This window comes from Salmo salar, chromosome 10 (assembly GCF_965601325.2).
Source record: "Salmo salar chromosome 10, fSalSal1, whole genome shotgun sequence".
NCBI classification, from domain to species: domain Eukaryota; kingdom Metazoa; phylum Chordata; class Actinopteri; order Salmoniformes; family Salmonidae; genus Salmo; species Salmo salar.
The window spans coordinates 52317116-52336065 of NC_138300.1; the positions used below are offsets into that span (position 1 = coordinate 52317116).

At 48.6% G+C, this 18950-nt stretch overlaps 1 protein-coding gene across 2 annotated transcripts in view; it reads right to left on the minus strand.

Annotated features, from left to right (window-relative positions):
• The window catches only part of ano8b (anoctamin 8b), a 96734-nt gene extending 83990 nt beyond the window's left edge, over nt 1-12744 (minus strand). Inside the window, exon 1 of one of the 2 annotated variants that reach the window (XR_014379041.1) lies at nt 12192-12740. Coding sequence is in view for 1 of the 2 variants with exons in the window: in XM_014123576.3 (XP_013979051.1) it covers nt 12192-12363 (172 nt within the window). In the remaining variant the exon portion in view is untranslated. Of the gene's footprint in view, nt 1-12191 lie in introns of both variants that reach the window. The other variant, XM_014123576.3, reaches the window with a different exon arrangement.
• Nucleotides 12745-18950: the final 6206 nt, after the last annotated feature.

Genomic DNA, 18950 nt, shown 5'->3' on the forward strand with positions numbered 1-18950 from the left:
AGGGGCCCTGACTTCCATTGATTGTGTTAGTCACTCTCACTTAGATATCATTAACATGGCATAACCCTGTTATGGTAATCTTCCTCTGTTATCTACTGGTGATCTCATATTGTCAAGTATCCTAGTTCTCTGCTCTGCCTGTAGGTTTTACAGACGCTCCCCACCCCGTGGCTGTAACCCTTCTAATTTAGTTTACCCTGCGCACACAGCCCATGTGGAATTCCTAGTCTCTGGCAGTGTTTGGAACTGCGGTCTGCAAGGCTGACTTCATCTCAGCCTACAGTATATTGCCCTTTAGTCCCTACAATATTTGGCCCTGACGGAGACACGGATTACCCCAGAGAACACTGCTACTCCAGCTGCTCTCTCTTCATCTGACTACATGTTCTCTCATAGTCCGAGAGCATCTGGTCATTACAGTGGTGGCACAGGGCAGACAATTACTCATAAATGGAGATTTTCTCTTCCCCTTCTGTCACCTGTAAATATCCTCATTTCAATTACATGTGGTCACTGTCATTTACATTTTAGTCATTTAGCAGACACTCTTATCCAGAGCGACTTACAGTAGTGAATGCATACACTACTGGGTTGTGGGAATCAAACCCACAACCCTGGCATTGCAAACACCATGCTCTACCAACTGAGCTACACAGGACCCCCGTGTCACTTGTCAATTTATTTCTTTCCCCTTCATACTTTCCCCTCCTTGCCTCGTTTGTCCTCACCCTTTCCCAGTCCCCTCCCTCTCACAAGGCAGGCAATATGCTTGATCTCATCTTTACTAGAGGCTGTTCTCCTACTAATCTCATTGCAGCCACCCTCCAGGTCTCTGTTCTCCTACTAATCTCACTGCAGCCACCCTCCAGGTCTCTGTTCTCCTACTAATCTCCCTGCAGCCACCCTCCAGGTCTCTGTTCTCCTACTAATCTCACTGCAGCCACCCTCCAGGTCTCTGTTCTCCTACTAATCTCACTGCAGCCACCCTCCAGGTCTCTGTTCTCCTACTAATCTCACTGCAGCCACCCTCCAGGTCTCTGTTCTCCTACTAATCTCACTGCAGCCACCCTCCAGGTCTCTGTTCTCCTACTAATCTCACTGCAGCCACCCTCCAGGTCTCTGTTCTCCTACTAATCTCACTGCAGCCACACTCCAGGTCTCTGTTCTCCTACTAATCTCATTGTAACCCCCCTCCAGGTCTCTGTTCTCCTACTAAGCTCACTGCAGCCACCCTCCAGGTCTCTGTTCTCCTACTAATCTCACTGCAGCCACCCTCCAGGTCTCTGTTCTCCTAATAATCTCACTGTAACCCCCCTCCAGGTCTCTGTTCTCCTACTAATCTCACTGCAGCCACCCTCCAGGTCTCTGTTCTCCTACTAATCTCACTGCAGCCGCCCTCCAGGTCTCTGTTCTCCTACTAATCTCACTGCAGCCACCCTCCAGGTCTCTGATCACTATTTTGTTTCCTTTTCTCTCCCATCTCTCCTGCTACCCACGCATCCCCTACCCATCTCTTCTCCTACCCACGCACCCCCTACCCATCTCTCCTCCTACCAACGCAGGCCCTACCCATCTCTCCTCCTACCCACGCAGCCCCTACCCATCTCTCCTCCTACCCACGCTCCCCTACCCATCTCTCCTCCAACCCACGCAGCCCCTACCCATCTCTCCTCCTACCCACACAGCCCTACCCATCTCTCCTCCTACCCACGCAGCCCCTACCCATCTCCCCTCCTACCCACGCAGCCCCTATCCATCTCTCCTCCTACCCACGCATCCCCTACCCATCTCTCCTCCTACCCACACATCCCCTACCCATCTCCCCTCCTACCCACAGAGCCCCTATCCATCTCTCCTCCTACCCACGCAGCCTCTACCCATCTCTCCTCATACCCTACTCACGCAGCCCCTATCCATCTCTCCTCCAACCCACGCACCCCTACCCATCTCTCCTCCTACCCACGCAGCCCCTACCCATCTCTCCTCCTACCCACGCAGCCCCTATCCATCTCTCCTCCTACCCACGCATCCCCTACCCATCTCTCCTCCTACCCACGCAGCCCCTATCCATCTCTCCTCCTACCCACGCAGCCCCTACCCATCTCTCCTCCTTCCCACGCAGCCCCTATCCATCTCTCCTTCTACCCACTCAGCTCCTACCCATCTCTCCTCCAACCCTACCCACTCAGACCCTACCAATCTCTCCTCCAACCCTACCCACTCAGCCCCTACCCATCTCTCCTCCAACCCTACCCATCTCTCCTCCAACCTTACCCACCCAGCTCCTACCCATCTCTCCTCCAACCTTACCCACTCACCCCTACCCATCTCTCCTCCAACCTTACCCACTCAACTCCTACCCATCTCTCCTCCAACCTTACCCACTCCCCCCACCCATCTCTCCTCCAACCCTACCCATGTCTCCTCCAACCTTACCCACTCACCCCCTACCCATCTCTCCTCCAACCCTACCCACTCAACTCCTACCCATCTCTCCTCCAACCTTACCCACTCACCCCCTACCCATCTCTCCTCCAACCCTACCCATCTCTCTTCCAACCTTACCCACTCACCCCCTACCCATCTCTCCTCCAACCCTACCCACTCAGCTCCTACCCATCTCTCCTCCTACCCACGCAGCCCCTATCCATCTCTCCTCCTACCCACGCAGCCCCTACCCATCTCTCCTCCTACCCACGCAGCCCCTATCCATCTCTCCTCCTACCCACGCAGCCCCTACCCATCTCTCCTCCTTCCCACGCAGGCCCTATCCATCTCTCCTTCTACCCACTCAGCTCCTACCCATCTCTCCTCCAACCCTACCCACTCAGACCCTACCCATCTCTCCTCCAACCCTACCCACTAAGCCCCTACCCATCTCTCCTCCAACCTTACCCACCCAGCTCCTACCCATCTCTCCTCCAACCTTACCCACTCACCCCTACCCATCTCTCCTCCAACCTTACCCACTCACCCCCTACCCATCTCTCCTCCAACCTTACCCACTCAATCCCTACCCATCTCTCCTCCAACCCTACCCACCCAGCTCCTACCCATCTCTCCTACAACCTTACCCACTCCCCCCCTACCCATCTCTCCTCCAACCTTACCCACTCCCCCCACCCATCTCTCCTCCAACCCTACCCATCTCTCCTCCAACCTTACCCACTCACCCCCTACCCATCTCTCCTCCAACCCTACCCACTCAACTCCTACCCATCTCTCCTCCAACCTTACCCACTCCCCCCACCCATCTCTCCTCCAACCCTACCCATCTCTCCTCCAACCTTACCCACTCACCCCCTACCCATCTCTCCTCCAACCCTACCCACTCAACTCCTACCCATCTCTCCTCCAACCTTACCCACTCACCCCCTACCCATCTCTCCTCCAACCCTACCCATCTCTCTTCCAACCTTACCCACTCACCCCCTACCCATCTCTCCTCCAACCCTACCCACTCAGCTCCTACCCATCTCTCCTCCTACCCACGCAGCCCCTATCCATCTCTCCTCCTACCCACGCAGCCCCTACCCATCTCTCCTCCTACCCACGCAGCCCCTATCCATCTCTCCTCCTACCCACGCAGCCCCTACCCATCTCTCCTCCTTCCCACGCAGGCCCTATCCATCTCTCCTTCTACCCACTCAGCTCCTACCCATCTCTCCTCCAACCCTACCCACTCAGACCCTACCCATCTCTCCTCCAACCCTACCCACTAAGCCCCTACCCATCTCTCCTCCAACCTTACCCACCCAGCTCCTACCCATCTCTCCTCCAACCTTACCCACTCACCCCTACCCATCTCTCCTCCAACCTTACCCACTCACCCCCTACCCATCTCTCCTCCAACCTTACCCACTCAACCCCTACCCATCTCTCCTCCAACCCTACCCACCCAGCTCCTACCCATCTCTCCTACAACCTTACCCACTCCCCCCCTACCCATCTCTCCTCCAACCTTACCCACTCCCCCCACCCATCTCTCCTCCAACCCTACCCATCTCTCCTCCAACCTTACCCACTCATCCCCTACCCATCTCTCCTCCAACCCTACCCACTCAACTCCTACCCATCTCTCCTCCAACCTTACCCACTCACCCCCTACCCATCTCTCCTCCAACCCTACCCATCTCTCTTCCAACCTTACCCACTCACCCCCTACCCATCTCTCCTCCAACCCTACCCACTCAGCTCCTACCCATCTCTCCTCCTACCCACGCAGCCCCTATCCATCTCTCCTCCTACCCACGCAGCCCCTACCCATCTCTCCTCCTACCCACGCAGCCCCTATCCATCTCTCCTCCTACCCACGCAGCCCCTACCCATCTCTCCTCCTTCCCACGCAGGCCCTATCCATCTCTCCTTCTACCCACTCAGCTCCTACCCATCTCTCCTCCAACCCTACCCACTCAGACCCTACCCATCTCTCCTCCAACCCTACCCACTAAGCCCCTACCCATCTCTCCTCCAACCTTACCCACCCAGCTCCTACCCATCTCTCCTCCAACCTTACCCACTCACCCCTACCCATCTCTCCTCCAACCTTACCCACTCACCCCCTACCCATCTCTCCTCCAACCTTACCCACTCAACCCCTACCCATCTCTCCTCCAACCCTACCCACCCAGCTCCTACCCATCTCTCCTACAACCTTACCCACTCCCCCCCTACCCATCTCTCCTCCAACCTTACCCACTCCCCCCACCCATCTCTCCTCCAACCCTACCCATCTCTCCTCCAACCTTACCCACTCATCCCCTACCCATCTCTCCTCCAACCCTACCCACTCAACTCCTACCCATCTCTCCTCCAACCTTACCCACTCACCTCCTACCCATCTCTCCTCCAACCCTACCCATCTCTCTTCCAACCTTACCCACTCACCCCCTACCCATCTCTCCTCCAACCCTACCCACTCAGCTCCTACCCATCTCTCCTCCTACCCACCCAGCTGCTACCCATCTCTCCTCCAACCCACTCAGCTCCTACCCAGATGGTCATGCGCCGCCGCAATCTTCGCTCTCTCTCTCTCTCCCACTACTCTATTCAATCCTCTATCTCTTCTGCTAAATCCTTCTCCCTCCTGTCACCTGACTCTACCTCTTCTACCCTTCTCTCCTCTCTGTCCGCATCCTTTGACTCTCATTGTCCCATTTCCTCCCCGCCGGCTCAACCTTCGACTCCCGCACCATGGTTGAGCAACTCACTGCGAGCTTAGAGAACAGGGCTGCGGGCAGCTGAGCGGAAATGTGGAAAAGCTCAACTTCCGGAGGACCTATCATCCTTCCATTCCTTCCTGTCTCTGTATTCTCTGCTAGAGCCGCTTTCTATCACTCAAAATGTAAACCCTGAGAAACTCTTCTCCACTTCCTCCTCCATCCTTAGTCCTCCACCTCCTCCCTCTCCACTTTCCCTCTCCACTCTCCACCTCCTCCCTCTCCACTCCCGCAGATGACTTTGTCAACCATAAAAAAGGTTGATGACATTTCCTCCTCATTCACTCAGCCTACTAGTCCATTTTATCTTTATTTAACTTGGCAAGTCAGTTAAGAATAAATTCTTATTTTCAATGACTGCCTAGGAACAGCGGGTTAACTGCCTTGTTCAGGGGCAGAACGACAGATTTGTACCTTGTCAGCTCGGGGATTCAAACTTGCAACCTTTCGGTTACTAGCCCAACGATCTAACCACTAGGCTACCCTGCCACCCCATCTCGCGCAGGCTTCAAGGCGGCTCTCCGCGCTGCCAAAGCTGACTCTCTCTCCTCTGTTCTAATCCTCCTAGATCTATCCGCTGCCTTCGACACCATGAACCATCAGATCCTCCTCTCCACCCACTCAGGGCTGGGCGTCTCAGGCTCTATCAGATCCTCCTCTCCACCATCTCAGGGCTGGGCGACTCAGGCTCTGCCTCCTCTCCACCCTCTCAGGGCTGGGCGTCTCAGGCTCTATCAGATCCTCCTCTCCACCCTCTCAGGGCTGGGCGTCTCAGGCTCTATCAGATCCTCCTCTCTACCCTCTCAGGGCTGGGCGTCTCAGACTCTATCAGATCCTCCTCTCCACCCTCTCAGGGCTGGGCGACTCAGGCTCTATCAGATCCTCCTCTCCACCCTCTCAGGGCTGGGCGACTCAGGCTCTGCCTCCTCTCCACCCTCTCAGGGCTGGGCGTCTCAGGCTCAATCAAATCCTCCTCTCCACCCTCTCAGGGCTGGGCGACTCAGGCTCTGCCTCCACTCCACTCAAGGAGGGGGGCGACTCAGGCTCTGCCTCCTCACCACCCCCTCAGGGCTGGGCGTCTCAGGCTCTGCCTCCTCCCCACCCTCTCAGGGCTGGGCGACTCAGGCTCTGCCTCCACTCCACTCTCTCAGGGCTGGGCGACTCAGGCTCTGCCTCCTCTCCACTCTCTCATTGCTGGGCGACTCAGGCTCTGCCTCCTCTCCACCCCCTCAGGGCTGGGCGACTCAGGCTCTGCCTCCACTCCACTCTCTCAGGGCTGGGCGACTCAGGCTCTGCCTCCTCTCCACCCCCTCAGGGCTGGGCGTCTCAGACTCTATCAGATCCTCCTCTCCACCCTCTCAGGGCTGGGCGTCTCAGACTCTAAACACTCCTAGATTGCATCCTGCCTGGCAGGTCGCTCCTACCATGTGGCGTGGAGAGGATGTGGCGTGGAGAGGTGGCGGGACGTATCTCTGTATGCTAGGCAGACATCTCAATTTAGGATGACGGCCCACAACCTCAACAAAACGGAGATGCTCTTCCTCCCGGAGAAAGCCTGCCAGCTCCAAGACCTTTCCATCACGGTTGACAACTCTGTGGTGTCCTCCTCCCAGAGTGCAGAGAACCTTGACCCTGGACAACACCCTGTCGTTCTCTGCATACATCAAAGCAGTGACTCGCTCCTGCAGGTTCATGCTCTACAACATCCGTAGAGTACAACCTTTCCTCACACAGGAAGTGGCGCAGGTCCTAATTCCAGGCACTTGCCATCTCCCGTCCATACCACTGCAACTCTCTGTTGGTAGAGTCTTCTTAAAGAGTATCTTAAACAACTCTCTGTTGGTAGAGTATCTTAAACAACTCTCTGTTGGTAGAGTATCTTAACCAACTCTCTGTTGGTAGATTATCTTAAACAACTCTCTGTTGGTAGAGTATCTTAACCAACTCTCTGTTGGTAGATTATTTTAAACAACTCTCTGTTGGTAGATTATTTTAAACAACTCTCTGTTGGTGGAGTATCTTAAAGAACTCTCTGTTGGTAGATTATCTTAAATAGTATTTTAAACAACTCTCTGTTGGTAGAGTATCTTAAACAACTCTCTGTTGGTAGAGTATCTTAAACAACTCACTGTTGGTGGAGTATCTTAAAGAGTATTTTAAACAACTCTCTGTTGGTAGAGTATCTTAAACAACTCTCTGTTGGTAGAGTATCTTAAAGAGTATCTTAAACAACTCTCTGTTGGTGGAGTATCTTCAACAACTCTCTGTTGGTAGATTATCTTAAACAACTCTCTGTTGGTAGATTATCTTAAACAACTCTCTGTTGGTAGATTATTTTAAACAACTCTCTGTTGGTAGATTATCTTAAACAACTCTCTGTTGGTGGAGTATCTTAAAGAACTCTCTGTTGGTAGATTATCTTAAACAACTCTCTGTTGGTAGATTATCTTAAACAACTCTCTGTTGGTAGATTATTTTAAACAACTCTCTGTTGGTAGATTATTTTAAACAACTCTCTGTTGGTAGATTATCTTAAACAACTCTCTGTTGGTAGATTATCTTAAACAACTCTCTGTTGGTAGATTATTTTAAACAACTCTCTGTTGGTAGATTATCTTAAACAACTCTCTGTTGGTAGATTATTTTAAACAACTCTCTGTTGGTAGATTATCTTAAACAACTCTCTGTTGGTAGATTATTTTAAACAACTCTCTGTTGGTAGATTATTTTAAACAACTCTCTGTTGGTAGATTATCTTAAACAACTCTCTGTTGGTAGATTATTTTAAACAACTCTCTGTTGGTAGATTATCTTAAACAACTCTCTGTTGGTAGATTATTTTAAACAACTCTCTGTTGGTAGATTATCTTAAACAACTCTCTGTTGGTAGATTATTTTAAACAACTCTCTGTTGGTAGATTATTTTAAACAACTCTCTGTTGGTAGATTATCTTAAACAACTCTCTGTTGGTAGATTATTTTAAACAACTCTCTGTTGGTAGATTATTTTAAACAACTCTCTGTTGGTAGATTATTTTAAACAACTCTCTGTTGGTAGATTATCTTAAACAACTCTCTGTTGGTAGATTATTTTAAACAACTCTCTGTTGGTAGATTATCTTAAACAACTCTCTGTTGGTAGATTATCTTAAACAACTCTCTGTTGGTAGATTATTTTAAACAACTCTCTGTTGGTAGATTATTTTAAACAACTCTCTGTTGGTAGATTATTTTAAACAACTCTCTGTTGGTAGATTATCTTAAACAACTCTCTGTTGGTAGATTATTTTAAACAACTCTCTGTTGGTAGATTATCTTAAACAACTCTCTGTTGGTAGATTATCTTAAACAACTCTCTGTTGGTAGATTATCTTAAACAACTCTCTGTTGGTAGATTATCTTAAACAACTCTCTGTTGGTAGATTATCTTAAACAACTCTCTGTTGGTAGATTATCTTAAACAACTCTCTGTTGGTAGATTATCTTAAACAACTCTCTGTTGGTAGATTATCTTAAACAACTCTCTGTTGGTAGATTATTTTAAACAACTCTCTGTTGGTAGATTATTTTAAACAACTCTCTGTTGGTAGATTATTTTAAACAACTCTCTGTTGGTAGATTATCTTAAACAACTCTCTGTTGGTAGATTATCTTAAACAACTCTCTGTTGGTAGATTATTTTAAACAACTCTCTGTTGGTAGATTATTTTAAACAACTCTCTGTTGGTAGATTATCTTAAACAACTCTCTGTTGGTAGATTATCTTAAACAACTCTCTGTTGGTAGATTATCTTAAACAACTCTCTGTTGGTAGATTATCTTAAACAACTCTCTGTTGGTAGATTATTTTAAACAACTCTCTGTTGGTAGATTATTTTAAACAACTCTCTGTTGGTAGATTATCTTAAACAACTCTCTGTTGGTAGATTATCTTAAACAACTCTCTGTTGGTAGATTATCTTAAACAACTCTCTGTTGGTAGATTATCTTAAACAACTCTCTGTTGGTAGATTATCTTAAACAACTCTCTGTTGGTAGATTATTTTAAACAACTCTCTGTTGGTAGATTATTTTAAACAACTCTCTGTTGGTAGATTATCTTAAACAACTCTCTGTTGGTAGATTATCTTAAACAACTCTCTGTTGGTAGATTATTTTAAACAACTCTCTCGCCACCCTCCCACTCATGGTTTAGTGATATTTTTTAGGTGCTGGAGCGCAATTAAAATAGAAATGCGTCGTAATTTCCTCAAAGTTTGTACCGACAGATGTAGCCTGTTGAATATATCATCCTATACAATATAGAAAATGCATAAAATACATCCTCCAATCGCAATGTCTGCCTAGGCCAACACATATTGTCAAAAAAAATATATATAATAATATTTTTTATATCCTGAATCACCAAGTTAGGCATACCCAATTTCAAAATAGGCCATCATCCCTGTCAATCGTGAATGATAATTAGATACCGGTGAAACGTCCAAACTGTATCTACATACCAATCATTTGATCTCCATTAGTTTCATGGGAATACGTATTCAGATCTTATTGAATGACTGTCTGGTGAGTGAATTAGAGCAGATGGGGTTAACTAACTACACACTGAGTGTACAAAACATTAAAAACACCTTCCTAATACACACAGAAAACGGTTGAGTGTGAAAAATCCAGCAGCGTTGCCGTTCTTGACACAAACTGGCGCGCCTGGCACCTACTACCACACCCCGTTCAAAGGCACTTAATAAATATTTTTTCTTGTCCATTCACCTTCTTGAATGGCACACATACACAATCCATGTCTCAATTGTCTCAAGGCTCAAAAATCATTACTTAACATGTCTCCTCCCCTTCAGATACACTGATTGATGTATGCTCTACCAACTGTGGCTCAGTTGGTAGAGCATGGTATTTGCAACGTCAGCATGGTGTGTGCAATGACAGGGTTGTGGGTTTGATTCCCACGAGGGGCCAGTACAAAAAAATGCATGGTATGAAATGTATGCATTCACTACTGTAAGTCGCTCTGGATAAGAGCGTCTGCTAAATGACTAAAATGTAAATATTTAACAAGTGACATCAGTAAGGGATCATAGCTTTCTTCTGGATTAACATGGTCAGTCTACACGTCATGGAAAGAGCAGGTGTTCTTAATGTTTTGTACACTCAGTGGGTAATTTTACATAGACAGTAATAAATCAATATTAAACTCATTATGGCAGTAGGGCAAGTATGGTATTAGTCATATAAACACCTTACTCTGCTTATCTTAATTAGCATGTCAAAATCAAAGTAAGCATACGCTGATTAAAACAACAGCCTTCCTGTATTTAGTTTCAATCAAAGCATATTATGTTTAGTGGGGTGCGCTGGTGAGTTTTTTAATTTTTTTATTCAGCTAACCATCCTAAAATATCATCAGAAATGAGGTGGTGTTTTTGGTGTAACAGTAACATTATACTGTGCTATTATATTTGGTTGTGTTATGTAGAATACGAATGAATCACTATGTGATATTCAAAGACATTGATTCAGCTTTGATCTAACTTTACTAAAAAAGCCCCATTGTGAGAAGTGGCAGAGTGGTCGCCACAGCACTACATCCCTGCTCCAGCAGCACTACATCCCTGCTCCAGCAGCACTACATGCCTGCTCCAGCAGCACTACATCCCTGCTCCTGCTGCACCGAACGAGCTAATTGAAGCGCACCTAGAAACGAAACATTGGCCAACGTCTCGTCTTGCGCTTCACAGGATATCAGATCTCTACAACGATTGGAGAAGTGTTTAACATCACCATGGCTATCACATCCTTATGATATAGATTTTTTTTCATAAGCGCAACGTGACTGCAAGAGACAGGTTGGAATGTCTGACTGAAATACGGGTACAAATAAATAAAAATAAAAATTTGTGGCGTTTGAATTTGTTGATAAAATGCGGGACATGCTTGTTTGGTTGCGGGACACGGGACAAAGGGCCAAAATGCGGGACTGTCCCGCCGCACAATCCGGGACGTGTGATCACCCAACTCACCATGGCGAAATGTATTGAATTGCAGGAAATTACCTTTAAAACTTAAATTGTTATCTCTGCCTTCAAGTGAGGGCGGATAAAATTGTTTTGGGGGAAGCATGCTGCCTGTGCTCTCTCTGCCTCCCTTCAGCCAAGACACGAAAACAGCCACACGCAGCTGATGCAGTTCCCAGAATCCCGGCTCCGGTTCCCACATGAAGCATGGACCGTATCCCAAAAATAACACAGGCCCCGGGACCGTATCCCAAAAATAACACAGGCCCCGCGCAGAATATGACCGATGTTGCTTATTCAAATAAACGGGTCCAGCCGAACGAATTCATAAACCCAGTGATAGAAGGGCCACAATGTCACCAACATTCTCCCCACAATACATCATTTAAATAACAAAACATTCATCTGCCTATTGTGCGAAATCCGTTTCGGTTTGAACAGGCTGTGTAGTGTTGAGTATAATGTGATGTTTTCGTGGCCAACGATCAAAACCCGCACCTTTCGAAAGCTCAGAATACAGTAGCCTAATCTTTCGGTGACATTAAAAGGTTAATTTGTCAAGAAGCTGGCAACTGGGACGTTGCTGCATTTACAGGCTAACCTCCCACATGTCAGGCCGCTGGAGATAGCCTACATAGACAACACAATGTCTCTGAAAATATGGAATAGGATGTTTGTAGCCTAGTAAACAGCGACGAATATACAGTGACCTTCGAGGACAAATACATCATTTTACAAACAACATAAGATGTGGGATGTTTTTCTAAGGGCCCGGTGCATAAAGACAAAAAAGACGCTGCGGTGGCAGTAGGCTATTGGCTATATTGTGATGCCCTGCTCATCTCGTTTTCCTGCCACATCCACCTGTCCTGTCGCTACAATTCTACATTCAATTTCCGTCCCCGGCCCAATCCAAACCGACCCTTTGAAAATACGGACTCACCCAGTACACCGGATGACGTTTGCTGCGAGGAGGCAGCACTTTGATCTGTCTTTTCCCCTTCGCCTTGCGATCGGTGTCTGTGCCGCGAGCTCTCGGTGCCACCACTGCTATCGGAGGAGCTGCTACCGGCTGCTGCAGGGGCTGCTGCTCCCGCCGCCCCCGTCTCGGGCATGGTCTTTCAGTGGGGAGTAACGGACGATATTCTCCGGGAAAGGGGAGAGCGAAATCGCATCTCAGGCAGGCAAATCATGGGCCGCTGATGGTCGGTGTGTCAGAGAGAGATAGGGGTTAAATGAACGTGGAAGTGAAGTGAAGGTTGTTGTGGTGATGGCTGATCCTAGTTTGCAGCAGGATGCGAGCAGATTGATAGCGGTCGGGTTGATTCTTACTATGGAGGAGGGACAAAGAGAGAAGGGGGGGACGACACACGTAGGGCTACAGCCAGCCTCACACACAGACACGCGCACGCACGAAAACACATACACGCACAGGCATGCTGGAAATAAAATATCATGGTTCTCCTTCTCGCCCTCAAAGAGAGAATTGCATTAAATACACCCTTCACTTTCCCCTGACCTCTGCAGCCGCTAGAGAACAAATTGTTTATTTTTATAGAACCACGAGCCGATGCAAACGCGCCACCACCAACTATGATATCGCTGAACATATAAAACGTTTTATATTTCATTTTCAATTCCATGCCATAGGAAAAAGTACGCCACCCCTAGTCATGTCAGTCACCCATGATGCCACCCCATAACATACATTTATGTTCCTATAAAGCAAGGTTTATGTACTTACTTTTTACCAGATCACTCTCTAGACAGTTTAGCAGCAAAATAGCCTATGTTGTGGTAGGTGCTTGAGCAGTCCAGCAGACAGACAGACAGACAGACAGACAGGCAGGTGCTTGAGCAGTCCAGCAGACAGACAGGCAGGCAGGTGCTTGAGCAGTCCAGCAGACAGACAGGCAGGTAGGTGCTTGAGCAGTCCAACAGACAGACAGACAGGCAGGTGCTTGAGCAGTCCAGCAGACAGACAGACAGGCAGGTGCTTGAGCAGTCCAGCAGAGAGACAGACAGGCAGGTGCTTGAGCAGTCCAGCAGACAGACAGGCAGGTGCTTGAGCAGTCCAGCAGACAGACAGACAGGCAGGTGCTTGAGCAGTCCAGCAGACAGACAGGCAGGTGCTTGAGCAGTCCAGCAGACAGACAGGCAGGCAGGTGCTTGAGCAGTCCAGCAGACAGACAGACAGGCAGGTGCTTGAGCAGTCCAGCAGACAGACAGACAGGCAGGTGCTTGAGCAGTCCAGCAGACAGACAGGCAGGTAGGTGAAGCTCCTCTCCTCAGATGTGTAATACATAACAAAGAACCCAGCCTGTCTGTGAAGGATTAAGTACATCATTATTTATTTATCAATGCAAGAAATTTCTTCACAGATAATTTTTTTTGTGAGATAGATCATCTGCTTCCTCTCTAGCCCACATTGGAGTCATCACCATTTAATAGATATACCATAGCCTAACATATGCTTTACAATATTTCCTGGACGACAGGTCTACTTACAGTGGCCTATGATGCGTGTTTGTTCTGTTTTTATACTTTTCCATGTTTAGAACACTGTCGTAAACAGTATTCTCTTTTTCAAAACCACTATTTCTATACTTTGTAAATAGCCTTCGAGAAGGTGAACCCAGAGACCTCATAAATTGTATTTAATTTGTCAAACCGTCAAAACACAGGAACACAAAAGGGGCACACTATCCACAAAGATTCAGTTAGAGTATACTCCTACTGTAGACAGAGAATGTTAGATTTGAAGTCTTCTTCAAAGCTAATATTGATGGTAGCCAACGTAACAGTCTCCACACATGACAAACCCCCCAACTTCTTATTAGTTTAGGGGGGGGGGGGGGGGGGGGGGGGTGTGTGTGTGTGTGTGTGTGTGTGTGTGTGTGTGTGTGTGTGTGTGTGTGTGTGTGTGTGTGTGTGTGTGTGCGTGTAAGGTGCACCAAGAGAATAACATGATGATTGCTTTTACCATACAAAAATCAAATCCAATTATATTGGTCACATACACATATATAGCAGATGTTATTGCGGGTGTAGCGAAATGCATGTGTTCTCTAGCTCCAACAGTGCAGTAGTATCAATTCACAACAATACACACAAGTACACACAATACACACAAATAGACCTGGCTGTGTGGGGCCGCCAGGACAACAACCTCTTCCTCAACGTGATCAAGACAAAGGAGATGATTGTGGACAACAGGAAAAGGAGGACCGAGCACGCCCCCATTCTCATCGACGGGGCTGTAGTGGAGCAGGTTGAGAGCTTCAAGTTCTTTGGTGTCAACATCACCAACAAACTAACATGGTCGAAGCACACCAAGGCAGTCATGAAGAGGGCACAACAAAACCTACTCTCCCTCAGGAGACTGAAAAGATTTGGCATGGGTCCTCAGATCGTCAAAAGGTTCTACAGCTGCACCATCGAGAGCATCCTGACTGGTTGCATCACTGCCTTGTATGGCAAATGCTCGGCCTCTGACCGCAAGGCACTACAGAGGGTAGTGTGTACAGCCCAGTACATCACTGGGGCCAAGCTTCCTGCCATCCAGGACCTCTATACCAGGCGGTGTCAGAGGAAGGCCCTAAAAATTGTCAAAGATACCAGCCACCCTAGTTATAGACTGTTCACTCTGCTACCGCACGGCAAGCGGTACCGGAGCGTCAAGTCTAGGTCCAAGAGGCTTCTAAACAACTTCTACCCCCAAGCCATAAGACTCCTGAACATTGATTGACTCTGTACCGGTACCCCCTGTATATAGCCTTGCTATTGTTGTTTTTGTAAGTCGCTCTGGATAAGAGCATCTGCTAAATGACTTAAATGTAAATGTAAATGTTTTACTGCTGCTCTTTAAATCTTTATTTTTTGAATTCGAATTTTTTTTTAGGTATTTTTCTTAAAACTGCATTGTTGGTTAAGGGCTTGTAAGTAAGCATTTCACTGTAAGGTCTACACCTGTTGTATTCGGCGCATGTCACAAATACAATTTGATTTGATTTGATTTGAAATCTAAAAGTAAAAGAATGGAATTAAGAAATATATCAATATTCGATCGAGCAATTTCGGAGTGGCATTGACACCAAAAGCCAGAGGGAGGGATGAAGACAAAGTCTTGGTGCTGATGGTTCAAGGACGGTGCCAGCTGTCCTCGATGGAGCCCATTGAATAATTCAGATCAAAAGAGTTAAAGAGTGTCCCTCAGGCACTTGGCTCTGACTGCATAGGTACCCTGCCTATAAACAGGCTGCGTCTCAATAGTCTAAAGTAGATTCCTCTCTTTGCCTCCTTCATCTGCACTGATCTAAAAAGAAACAGAAGCTGACAGCAATAATGACAGGATGTAGCCAGAGGATATGCTGTCACTTGTCCATTCCTGTTAAATTAGTGCAAATCTCTCGTAAACATAACTGAGCATCTGACCAAATCACGCAAGATTTTAGTTCTTGGTTAACCAAGATTAGATCAGTCCTGATGAAGGAGAAGAGACAAGAGAGGAGGGATTATTACTGTACAACAGACCACGTATTCATCCTGCAGGTCTTAATTGACAAACAAACAAACCAAAACAAAGTCAAAGTCTTCTCATGCTTTGATCATTTCAAAATAAGCTTTCGACTCAATTTGGCACGAGCGCCTGCTATACAAATTGATGGAAAGTGGTGTTGGGGGAAAAACATACAACATTCTAAAATCCATGTACACAAACAACAAGTGTGCGGTTAAAATTGGCAAAAAACATACACATTTCTTTCCACAGGGCCGGGGGGTGAGACAGGGATGCAGTTTAAGCCCCACCCTCTTCAACATATATATCAACGAATTGGCGAGGGCACTAGAACAGTCTGCAGCACCCGGCCTCACCCTACTAGAATCTGAAGGCAAATGTCTACTGTTTGCTGATGATCTGGTGCTTCTATCCCCAACCAAGGAGGGCCTACAGCAGCACCTAGATCTTCTGCACAGATTCTGTCAGACCTGGGCCCTGACAGTAAATCTCAGTAAGACAAAAATAATGGTGTTCCAAAAAAGGTCCAGTTCCCAGGACCACGGATACAAGTTCCATCTAGACACCGTTGCCCTAGAGCACACAAAAACCTATACAGCATATACCTCAGGCTAAACATCGGCACCACGGGTAAGTTCCACAAAGCTGTGAACAATCTGAGAGACATGGCAAGAAGGGTCTTCTATGCCATCAAAAGGAACATAAACAAATCGACATACCAATTAGGATCTGGCAAAAAATACTTGAATCAGTTATAGAACTCATTGCCCTTTATGGTTGTGAGGTCTGGGGTCTGCTCACCAACCAGGAATTCACAAAATGGGAAAAACACAACGTAAAACACCAAATAATGCATGCAGAGCAGAAATAGGCCGATACCCGCTAATTATCACAATTCAGAAATGAGCAGTTAAATTCTACAACCACCCAAAAGGAAGCAATTCCCAAACTTTCCATAACAAAGCCATCACCTACAGAGAAATAATCCTGGAGAAGAGCCCCCTAAGCAAATTGGTCCAGGGGCTCTGTTCACAAACACAAACAGACCCCACAGAGCCCCATTACAGCAACACAATTAGACTCAACCAAATCATGAGACAACAAAAAGATAATTACTTGACACATTGGAAAGAATTTACCAAAAAACAGAGCAAACTAGAATGCTATTTGGCCCTAAACAGAGAGTACACAGTGTCAGAATACCTGACCACTGTGACTGAACCAAAATTAAGGAAATCTTTGACTATGTACAGACTCAATGAGCATAGCCTTGCTATTGAGGAAGGCCGCGGAAGGCAGACCTGGCTCTCAAGAGAAGACAGGCTATGTGCACACAAAATGAGGTGGAAACTGAGCTGCTCTTCCTAACCCCCTGCCAAATGTATGACCATATTAGAGACACATATTTCCCTCAGATTACACAGACCCACCAAGAATTTCAAAAAACAAATCCAACATTGATAAACTCCCATATCTATAGGGTGAAATTCCACAGTGTGGAATCACAGCAGCAATATTTGTGACCTGTTGCCACAAGAAAAGGACAACCAGTGAAGAACGAACACCATTGTAAATACAACCTATATTTATGTTTATTTATTTTCCCTTTTGTACTTTAACTATTTGCACATCATTACAACACTGTATATAGACATAATATGACATTTGAAAAGTCTTTATTCTTTTGGAACTTTTGGAAGTGTAATGTTTACAGTTAATTTGTTATTGTTTTTTTAATCTATTTCAATTGCTTTGGCAATACAGCCCAATACAGCCAATACAGCCCTTAAATTGAAATGATTGAGACTATTGAGACACACCCTCAGAGTCTTTTCCTGTTCTTCACCCCCCTGGCCACCATCTGCCGTGGAGCCCATCCCTCCCACCCCTCACAGCCCTCCTACCCAGCCCTCCCACCGCTCTGAACCCAGCCCTCCCACCCCTCACAGCCCATCCCTCCCACCCCTCACAGCCCTCCTACCCAGCCCTCCCACCGCTCTGAACCCAGCCCTCCAACCCCTCACAGCCCAGCCCAGACCTCCCACCCCTCACAGCCCTCCTACCCAGCCCTCCCACCGCTCTGAGCCCAGCCCTCCAACCCCTCACAGCCCATCCCTCCCACCCCTCACAGCCCAGCCCTCCCACCCCTCACAGCCCAGCCCAGCCCTCCTACCCAACCCTCCCACCGCTCTGAGCCCAGCCCTCTATCCCCTCACAGCCCAGCCCTCCCACCCCTCACAGCCCAGCCCTCCAACCCCTCACAGCCCAGCCCTCCCACCCCTCACAGCCCAGCCCTCTATCCCCTCACAGCCCAGCCCTCCCACCCCTCACAGCCCAGCCCTCCCACCCCTCACAGCCCAGCCTAGCCCTCCTACCCAGCCCTCCCACCGCTCTGAGCCCAGCCCTCCCACCCATCACAGCCCAGCCCTCCCACCCCTCACAGCCCAGCCCTCTATCCCCTCACAGCCCAGCCCAGCCCTCCTACCCAGCCCTCCCACCGCTCTGAACCCAGCCCTCTATCCCCTCACAGCCCAGCCCAGCCCTCCTACCCAGCCCTCCCACCGCTCTGAGCCCATCCCTCCAACTCCTCACAGCCCAGCCCTCTATCCCCTCACAGCCCAGCCCTCCCACCCCTCACAGCCCTCCTACCCAGCCCTCCCACCGCTCTGAGCCCAGCCCTCCAACCCCTCACAGCCCATCCCTCCCACCCCTCACAGCCCAGCCCTCCCACCCCTCACAGCCCAGCCCAGCCCTCCTACCCAACCCTCCCACCACTCTGAGCCCAGCCCTCCAACCCCTCACAGCCCAGCCCTCCAACCCCTCACAGCCCAGCCCTCCCACCCCTCACAGCCCAGCCCTCTATCCCCTCACAGCCCAGCCCTCCCACCCCTCACAGCCCAGCCCTCCCACCCCTCACAGCCCAGCCCTCCTACCCAGCCCTCCCACCGCTCTGAGCCCAGCCCTCCCACCCATCACAGACCAGACCTCCCACCCCTCACAGCCCAGCCCTCTATCCCCTCACAGCCCAGCCCAGCCCTCCTACCCAGCCCTCCCACCGCTCTGAACCCAGCCCTCTATCCCCTCACAGCCCAGCCCAGCCCTCCTACCCAGCCCTCCCACCGCTCTGAGCCCAGCCCTCCAACTCCTCACAGCCCAGCCCTCTATCCCCTCACAGCCCAGCCC